At 42.2% G+C, this 10,518-nt stretch overlaps 1 protein-coding gene across 2 annotated transcripts; it reads right to left on the bottom strand.

The window, feature by feature from the left end:
* Nucleotides 1–1,610: 1,610 nt before the first annotated feature.
* Nucleotides 1,611–8,712, bottom strand: LOC130374742 (adenosine receptor A1-like). 2 transcript variants are annotated; one of them, XM_056581723.1, is made up of 4 exons: nt 7,486–8,712; nt 6,856–6,918; nt 6,246–6,537; nt 1,611–4,178 (listed from the first exon to the last, which is right to left on the bottom strand). In XM_056581723.1, exons 1-4 carry the CDS (start codon nt 7,824–7,826, stop codon nt 3,789–3,791), a joined length of 1,086 nt encoding a protein of 361 aa, XP_056437698.1. In that variant the 5' UTR covers nt 7,827–8,712; the 3' UTR covers nt 1,611–3,788. The 2 variants fall into 2 exon arrangements, with proteins under 2 accessions (XP_056437698.1, XP_056437774.1); XM_056581799.1 differs by lacking the exon at nt 6,856–6,918 and having other exon boundaries at nt 1,612–4,178; nt 7,486–8,709.
* Between the last annotated feature and the right edge of the window lie 1,806 nt (nt 8,713–10,518).

The raw sequence follows: 10,518 nt of genomic DNA, 5'->3' as shown, positions 1-10,518 counted from the left end.
TTATTAATCGTTCCCGGTGGATTGCACGAATAATTTGCGCTCCGATATCAACAGGCCTCTCATCAAAAGGGCATGCCATTGTGAACACATGAAATCTACGGTGAATGCGGGTTTAAAACCGGGTTATGTTCCAAACCTATCCTGCGCAAAACCTGCTCCGACCAGGTGCGATTCAGAGCATTTGTTTCTAAAGTAACTAACGTCATTTTGGAACGGAAAACCTAGGATTACCGCAAACCCTGGGTTAACTTACCCGGTTATGTGATAAAACCGGCTTTGTGGAATACCCCACAGGATACCTAGTGCTCATTTTACACCTAAGACCATTTCTAGCTTCTCGGGGATCATAGGCAGGCTAGAGAAACTCATATTAATGTTAGAAAACCTCAAAGTATGAGTGAGATGGGACCTTTAAGAGCATTGATTAGTGTCACTTCATATCAGTGCTTTTTTTATTGTCTGTTAATAATACTTGATTTGATTAAAAATCAAGTAGTGTTAAATCAAAAAGTTGATGTTGCACTAGTTACATTGTGTTCCACTGTGTTGCTACAGTTAATGGTACTTGTCTCGCTCTCTCTCTCTCTCTCTCTCTCTCTCTCTCTCTCTCTCTCTCTCTCTCTCTCTCTCTCCCTCTCACAGACCCACAAAACATTGAAACTGGTCAAACCTATATTTTCGTAATGCATTAAGTATTTCTCAAAAGTTTGATTCTATCTGTGTATTGCCTGTTACTGCATCTGTGCATTTTCATTGTCTTTTAGCACTACACTATCAAATAGCCTTTTGCACTATTTTTGCATTGTTGTTGTTCATTTTTACTTGCTCAGCCACCCCTTCCCCTCTTACACACACAAACACACACACACACTCAAGCACACACACACACGCAAACACACATGCACACACACAGACTATAAAAACATAATTCAAAAAATCTATCTACAAATTTTTCAGTGAAGCCAAAATGCCATAAAATGATTATTCAACACTATTGTGGTATTAGCACTGCAAAGATTTATCTATGTATCTAAGTCAATAAACTATTGAAGACCCATCTTTTTCCTCTGTGAATATTGTTTACATATGAGGCCTTGGATAAAATCTGTTGGATTGAAGTTCTGTTTTAAGACTATATTGAGACCATATTTTTAAATAAAGAATATACAAAGTGCAGGTTGAGGTTGACAATATTGATATGGAAGGCCATAATTTCTAAATAATTTTGCAAGCAGGAAAGAACGTGACCTATGTTGCATATAACATTTAAATGGCTTTTTTATCCTAAGGGATTTCCTGTTATTCTCTTTCTGTGATGCACAACACTAAGTCTGCATCAGAAAATGCAATAAAGTGTACACAGTCACGCAGCCAGCCACAAATTGTAACCCTATTAGGAAAATCTCTGGGTTCTCGGTCGCAAAGGGCATAGTTTGTTCTGAGTAGAATGAAGATTTCCATTCTGTATTTAATGACGTCCATCTTTACAATTGAACCAGGCTGGCGGTTTTGTGCCAGTACTCAAGAAAGCCTCTTAGAGGTTCAATGCCCCGCGGTCGCTTTAAATGGGCCTTGTTGTCTTGTTGAGTCTGCCACCGGCAACGTCATGCGACTCAGATTCAGTCTTGCCTATCAGGGTATCAGAGTATAAAGGTAAAATAAGTCTGATTTGAAGATTGAAGTTGGATTGTCTTTCTATGATTGCCCCAAGTTCATCAAATAATATGGGACTTGTTAGACCCTCACTGACCTGTACATCAGGAAGCTGTCTGCATGGTGTGTGTAGCTCTTATGGTAGAAAATATTGGATGCTTCTCAGCCAAATTGTTGCAATATTGGTAGAGAGAGAAGGGCCCTGTCCCTTTGTCATTCATAACACCTCAGAGGGTCCTTGGTTGACTGGCGAACACTCAGACAGACATCCCTCTGTAGTCAATGACCAAGGCGATTAATGGATTTTAATCAAAGACCTCACTTCATATAACTGTAATTGGTAATATGTAAATTCATGTAACTATAATTTATAATGTAACCCTTTGTATGTAATGCTAGAAATACTGTATAGAATGTATTGTGGAAACCATGAGCGGGAAGATAAATGTTAATGGAGAACGGGAATGGCCCGTAGTTTAGAGCATTCTGATTGGCCGAAGGGCATGTTGGGAGAGCCACACAATAACTCGGGATTGAAGACTGTTTATGTGTTCTTTCCAACTCAGGTTCTGTTGTTACTCTGTGCAGTTACAAAAAAGCCTTGATCATTCAACCCTAGACAAAAAGTCCCTGTGTAGGTCACCTCAATTACACATGTGCTTTTGAGCAACAATACTACATAGAAAAGTAGCATTTATTGTGGTCATTTTTACACAACAAATGTGTTTCATCCTGACTTAACATAACATTTCGGTTACACCTAGTTTTGCAATCATCTCTTTGTGCATACCCAAACATGAACTCACAAAACCATACACACATATGAAAGCACACACATATGCAGATAGTCAATAGGCCTGATATGCTCCAATGTAAAGTTACGCTATTTTACTTGTAGCACCAGGTAGTCCATGTTGATAATACAGATAAATTGTACAGTATTTTTGACTTTGCACATCACTGCTATATAGATGGACAGCTTGAGACAGAACAATAATGTCTTAAAACCTCAAGAAGATACTGAGGTTGGAGATGGTTCCCATCTCCAATGTTTGTATGTGTGTGCGTGCATATGGGTACGTAAATTACATATGGGTACATAATTTATTCTATGAAGAAACATAGACAAAGGACCTGTTGGTAGAAAGCTAAATAACTATTATAGCACAATAAGCTAATGCTTATTTGAGCATGTGACTGTAAAGTATTTTATATCTAGTATTAACATTTATAGATGGTATATAATAATTTATTGTTTTCAGATTTATCATGACTATTTTAGGTATATTCTATTGTATGAATAAATTAACATTTGTTAGTGGAACTTTTGAAACCGCACACCATAATACTCTAGTTTCAGTAGTAATTTCTCTATTTGTCTGCAAGGTTTCATTTTGAGATCACCTTTATTAAAAAAGAAAGTGCATGTTAAGTGTCATATTATCCTCTATTTTTTTCTTCACATCACAGTTGTCTGTTGTACCGATTATCACAGCCTTACCCGTGTCATAGCCTTAATTAGCTCACAGCTATGGCCAAAGTCTTACTGGCCTATATCTATATTAGTACTCAAAGGTAGCAAACAATATCTTCACAATATGTTTACTCTCCTGTTAAACTATGACTTATTTTACTTGCCTCAGAGCTAGTATTAAAGACTATAAAAAAATGTATACTAAAGCACTATAGCACAGCAAACTGAATTTTTCTCTCCTAATGAGATTCAAGCAAGGTCATTCAGAAAAGGCAGAAAGATATTGAGGGCATGTAAATACTATGATATACTGCAAGCACATTGTTAGAGATTCCTGTTGGAGATTGTGTGAAGCCCCTTACCCCATATGACATAATTTCTCATTTAAGACAGATGAATGAAGATGATTATGTTGGCTAATTCCGGATCTCCATTTGGCCTCCATATTTGTAGTCCTTAATTCTATGGACGGAAAAACAGAAGTCTCTTTTATTAGAGTCTGTGTCTATCTCCATGAAGGACCCAGTGATTGTTCTGCTGATATCGCCACATAACAAGGCAATGTTTGAACCCCAGAATTCATACAATTCTGAATTGATTATGTAATGAATCCTGGCCGATGTGTGTCCTGAGGCCCCAACTCAAACCAATGAACTCCGGATCAAAACTCATGGGCATCCTTGCTGTTGTGCCTGCGCCTCACCGCGTGGTTCCAGCCACTCTGACCACTTTTCTGAGGCAGCTTGCCCACCGGATCCCTGCACAGGATGTACTGCTGCCAGATCTTCCGAAATGCCGTATGGAACTTATTGATGTGGAAAGAGTAGACGACGGGGTTGACCGCCGAGTTGCCGTGGCTCAGCAGGATGGCGATGCGAATGCCCTTCTTGTGCTCAACGCACTTGGGGCAGAACAACGTGATGCAGTTGAGGATGTGCACTGGGAGCCAGCTGACGGTGAAGAGGAACAGAACCAGTGCCAGGGACTTGACCAGTTTCAGCTCCTTGCCGTAGTCTTGGCGTCGCCTGGGGCCCGCTTGGCTGGCTGTTACCTGGGGACAGAAGGAAAAGGGTGTTTGTTTACACATCCATAGTTTGCCATACAGCCGTAGTTCGATTATGCTCTTCAATTGGACAACTGCAACTGTCCCGAGTATACATGGCGGAGAGAAAAATCGATCCATTGGCGAAGCATGTCATGCCCCGGTAGGATAGGTAACGCTGTACCCATTTCAACTAGTGGTAGTAGAGCCACCGGCTGACCTCTTAACGTCACCAGCAACAACAAACTCAGGCGGTGTCACGTTAAAATTGTACCGGGGGCGAAAATTGTACCGGCCTACGTCATCGTTTGTTTACATCCTGACAACCTGACAACCTGCCCTGCAACAGACGACGCGATGCAGAAAACATGTTTCCAAACGACGAAATAACATAATACAGATAGCGGATCGCTATCTGTATTATGATAGATAGCGATAACACTTGTTTTTACTTTATATTTGTATTGTATTTAATTGTTTAATCGAAACAGTAAAAAAAAATGCCCGCGAAACGGGCGATCGCGTCAAATGACAATGTTTTGCCCGCGAAACGGGCGATCGCGTCAAATGACGTAGGAGGGTTCTTGAAACATAATACAGATAACGGATCGCTAGAAAACACTTGTTTTTACTTTATATTTGTATTGTATTGAATTGTTTAATCGAATTTAGCTAGTGAACTGAGTGTTTTAAGCAGGTTTCATAGTCTAGAATGTTCAAGAACCTTCCTACGTGATTTGACGCGTCATTTGACGCGATCGCCCGTTTCGCGGGCAATTTTCTTTATTGTTTCGATTAAACAATTAAATACAATACAAATATAAAGTAAAAACAAGTGTTATCGCTATCTATCATAATACAGATAGCGATCCGCTATCTGTATTATGTTATTTCGTCGTTTGGAAACATGTTTTCTGCATCGCGTCGTCTGTTGCCGGGCAGGTTGTCAGGATGTAAACAAACGATGACGTAGGCCGGTACAATTTTCGCCCCCGGTACAATTTTAACGTGACACTTGCCCCAACGCTCATGCATCATACGTAACTGAGCAAAGAGAGGGCAACTTGGATCAAGTCACGAACTAGTTTCCAGATCGCGACTCTACAGTGTGTGTCTACTTTTTGTGTCTTTGAAAGAAGTTCCCTTTAATCGGCGATCAAATTCAGCCAAATTGGCATTAAATCAACCAAATTGAATAATTAAACAGGCTTCTACAATGGGGGGGGGGGGGGGGGGTGTCGTATACCGAGGATTTTCAAGAAGCTGTCTAGTAGGTTGTAAAGAAGCTAACGCAGTGTTCGGCTCCCCCTGCCTCCTCTTGCAGCCTGACAGCCGCACTGCGCGGGTCTCTCTATGTACCACTGTGAAGTTATTTTAGTTTTGTATGCTAATACTTTCAAGGTCAGTCAATCTATCACTCTGATCGTGATGTGCCAAGATTCCCATCCCAAAACGTCTTCTTCTCCCGTAGTAATAACACAACCCTCTTCTACTAAAACCTAGTAACTCAATAGCCTCACCAGGTGGCGGAACTTCGGAATTACAAACTTTTAACAGGTTCAAAACAGTAAGTTAGTGTATAAAACACTGAAACATACAAATGCATTTATAGAAAATAAATTGTAAAATAAAATAAATTGGGGGGGGGGCTCTAAATTTACCATACAGATTGCCCTGAATAACAAAATGAACACAATTTTGACCATGTAAACAATAAATCGTAGCCAATATCAATAGACCTCTCACACAGCCTTTATGCCATCGAGAATTATTCTACGTGCTTCCAGTTTTCTTTGTTATTGCACTTACGGTACTTGGTTTGTTGAAGTGGAATGTCGTCTGTCCGGTAGGTTATGTGTGGATTGTGTGTGAGCATGTGCATGTGTTGGCTTTAGCTCTAACATGTGTCAAAATGATTTCAATAAACTGAAAGATACAAATAAACAAAACATACGCAAATATCACTCACTCAATCACTCAACGTTTGCTGCGATATCGAAAAGCGTTCTATACTCCAAAGTATCAAAGTTGGTCGGGAGCAGTGAAAGACTGTATGCTCTCTCAGCATTCATTCACCTTCTTGTTGAGATGCTTGTGGATTATGTAGAATATCTCTATGTAGATGAGAAGCATGAGCAGCAGGGGGGGCAGCACCCAGCCGAGGAAGTTGAAATACACCATGTAGTCCATGCTGATGATGTTCTCAAACGTACAGGTCATCTGGGCCTCAGGCCCACTGCCCACGGTGCCGTTGGCGTGCTGCAGCTTGTTCCAGCCAAGCAAGGGTGTTAGGCCCACCATAAAGGACACCAGCCAACACAGCCCCACGGCCGTGCTCGCTCGCCGGGGCGTCACCACCCACCTGTAGCTATGGCAACGTGAACGACAAGACAAAGGGAAAACGGCATGAAGACGCTGAATAAACGTGTGTCCGTGTCCTGTTGGAGCAGTCTACGATCTCTTTTCTCATGATCATTTTGATAAGGCTTTTCATTCTTTCTTTCAGTCCACCGGATCTCATCTGCACTTGAGGCATTTCTTATGAGCTGCGATGATATCTCAGAGGCATGTAGGGGTGTTTCATTGCATTGTCAGTGTACTCTTCTATCTGACTGGATGGGGGTCAGGTCTCCTTACACTGGTGCATTGTGATACCTGAAATTACACTTTTATTCAAGGACCTTACCTCGAGAATCCTTGGTAATGTACAACGGATTTCATCACACTCATCCTTGTCATAGATGTCCTCCTGCCAAATGATTACCAACAAATTATAGGAATAGGATTATCTCTGCATGATGGCCACATATTGTTCTGCTGTTTGTTCCGAGCTATGCTGCCCCCCCCCCCCCCCCCCCCCCCCCCTTGCAAATTATGTTTTTAATCGCAATGTGTTGGATAAATATATAGTTTGAAGGAAACAAATTTGCTAAACTATTTCCTGTCATGGTTGAACTTGTTCGGCTGATGACTCATATCTATTTGTGTGTCATGAATTCTTGAGAAACCCAACTCAGTCACGACACATTAGATGTGTAACTGCTAGATGTGGTAACCTCGAAAGTGCTTTTCTCTTCCCATATCCTCTATGGCTGGTGCTGACTGCAAAAAAAAGTGGCATAACAAGCCTTTTCTTTCTATTAACCATGGGTGAGTTCAATAAAACATTGACTGCATAATATAAATAAAAATAATACAAAATATATATCACTCCAGCTTATCAGTTGACATGTGAATGGGGGGTTAGGATATAACCCAAGACAACCAAGCGCATATTAACAGGAAGAACATGAGCACATCCCTGATCAACCCCTACCTCATGGGTATCTTGACCCTCAGGTAGCGGTCGATGGCGATGGCCAGCAGCGCCAGGATGGAGCTCTGGGTCAGCACCAGCATGGTGCAGGTGCCCACGAGGCAGCTGTAGAAGGTGGTCTGCAACCCGATGCTGATGGTGATGGCGAGCGGGATGGCAAGAGAGCCCACTGCGATGTCGGCCAGGGCCAGCGAGAAGATGAAGCAGAAGGTGGTGTCTCTGAGGGAGCGGTTGAGGATCACCGCCCAGACCACAAGGACGTTCCCGAGTACCGACAACACCGCGATAACCACCTCCATGGCGATGTAGGAGGCGAACCAAGGATCCCAATCCACAGACATGTTCAGATGTTATTCAGCCATCATGCCCTGAATATTCACGGAAATAAAGCGGGTTTAATGTTCTTCAGGCTAGTAGGTCTCCTTTAAGGTTAGAAGGAGCGTTATGTTTTGATGTTATTCAAGGACATAGGAACTAAGTCCAATCGACGCACAACTCAGTCCCACGAGTATGTCAGAGAAAGTGATTGGCATGATGGATTCCCCTGGCACACAGAAAAGTTCCCCGTGGTAGAAGTTTATACAAAGTAAATAAGTCCCAACGGAGTTCAAAAGCAGATGAACGGATGATGGAAACTCTGTGTCTGTCCTGCTTCACGTTTCCGATCTGAAAAGCATTGACTGTCCGTCATTCACTGATCCACTGATGTAGTCCATGTTTCGTCATATTCTTTGGTACTTTACTAAGTAGATGCTCTGAGATCAACGCCACCTCCTGTCCCTCGATATGATGGTCGCTGCTGTTAAAGATCCCATGCCATGCTATTTTATGGATGCTTTAATATAGGTATTAGTGGGCCACAAACACAGTATTCAAAGACGTCCCCGAAATTCAGCCGTGGTGGAGAGTTACAGCCACTCCGAACTAGTCGCACATTGAGCTTCCCCCAAACGCGCTGTTTCGGTGGGCGTGTCAAGGCAGGTCAAGGAGGGGGGTGGGGGTGTGGCCCTGAGCAGCTTGTAGCCACAGTACCATGCGCTGTTTACGGTGGATGTATCGCAATGGCTCGTAGAAACCCATATTATACATAGATATCTATGTAATATAATATAATATATATTATCACTTGGCCCTGAGCAGCTTGTAGCCACGGTACCATGCGCTCAGTTTACGGTGGATGTATCGCAATGGCTCTTAGAAACCCATATTATACATAGATATCTATATAATATAATATATATTATCACCTGGCCCTTAGCAGCTTGTAGCCACGGTACCATGCGCTCTGTTTACGGTGGATGTATCGCAATGGCTCTTAGAAACCCATATTATACATAGATATCTATATCATATAATATATAATATATATTATCACGGCCAAAAGCTGTGTGAGCCTCCAGACGATAGGCTATTATGAATCTCAAACGACCGCGTCTACTTCAGATTGATGTGGAAGTGGAAGAACCAGAGACGTCGGAGAACCCGACGAAGTCCTTTGTGATTCATTATATCGTCTGGAGGTGCACACAGATTTTGGCCGTGATAATATGTATTATTTGATATAGATATCTATGTATTATATGATATTATTTAGATGTAGAGCCCCAGAACTCTAACGCAAGTGTTGTACACTTCCTTGTTATTTGGATAACCGTTCTGCTGTTGGTGTGATGGCGCATAACACGTCGGACTCTCGTCTCTGGTATTTCTACAACGAGACTCGTAGTGGGGGTTATCGCAGCCATGGTTGATAATGAATTGGGGGAAAGGAACTTTGGCTTTGACTCCCTGAAGTACATGAACCACGACATGGAGGAGAAGGGGATTGTTGGCCGCGAATGTATCCCGCTTGAGCCCTGCTTCCCACCGCCTCGGCAGCGGTCAGCGCTAATCACCGCCTCCTGAAGCCGAGGCGGTGGTCCATCGGCAGCGAGACTCCGGCGGGAGACGACCGCGGTCAACAATCCCTTGGCCATGGCTGAGATAACCCCCACTACGAGTCTCGTTGTAGAAATACCAGAGACGAGAGTCCGACGTGTTATGCGCCATCACACCAACAGGAGAACGGTTATCCAAATAACAAGGAAGTGTGCAACAATTGCGTTACAGTCCTGGAGCTCTATATCTAAATAATATCATAGAATACATAGATATCTATATCAAATAATACATATTATCATGGCCAAAAGCTGTGTGCACGTCCAGACGATATAATGAATCACAAAGGACTTCGTCGGGTTCTCCGACGTCTCTGGTTCTTCCACTTCCACATCAATCTGTAGTGGACAGAACCGCGCGCTGCCTGCTGCCGGCGTGGTGCCTCGCGGCAACCGGCGGCAGGCAGCATGTCGCAGTTCATGTACTTCGATGTCGTTCTGCCATTGCATTCAAAATTCTGTAACTAGCCTGTTACTACGAACTTAAGCAACTACCGTACACGTATTAGCATTTAGCACTAGCTCAATCACGACTCTTTCAGAATTCTTGTGGGTGGTTACGAACCAACCAAGTGGGCAGGGCCATGAATAATTGTTTGACAACGCTACGTCACAGTGTCACCTTATCCAGATCGGCTCATTTCTTCTGCCTTTTTCCTTTCATTGCCTTTTGCATTCAGCAGACAAACTGCATAGATTTCAAACTTACCACAGCTCACAAACTTATTCAGACCTATGTTATTTAACAAACAATAGGAAAAATGTGATTTTAATGGCATGGGCTCATCGTCTAGTCTGGAACCATCCAGGAACAGCGTTATCATTCACTTTTTCCCCCTTTTGGACGCGTGGAAGATCGATGGGAGGGAACAATTGTAAAAAATAAAATAAACATGGGTATCCTAATAGTAGAACATAATGTATAATACTTACATATGTGTAGGCTATACTATGAGCGATAAGAAATAAGAATTCTTATAAATGTGTGCCAAAAGTTTATTATTCTTTTTCTTTATTTTTATATCAGGGGTAGGCCTACAGCTTTACGTCAATTTGATAAAGCTTATCATTATATTTTAGTTTACTGTCTAATTTG

This window comes from Gadus chalcogrammus, chromosome 1 (assembly GCF_026213295.1).
Source record: "Gadus chalcogrammus isolate NIFS_2021 chromosome 1, NIFS_Gcha_1.0, whole genome shotgun sequence".
NCBI lineage: Eukaryota > Metazoa > Chordata > Actinopteri > Gadiformes > Gadidae > Gadus > Gadus chalcogrammus.
The sequence above is the reverse complement of the archived record's forward strand: the minus strand, read 5'-3'. Positions and strand labels throughout refer to the sequence as shown.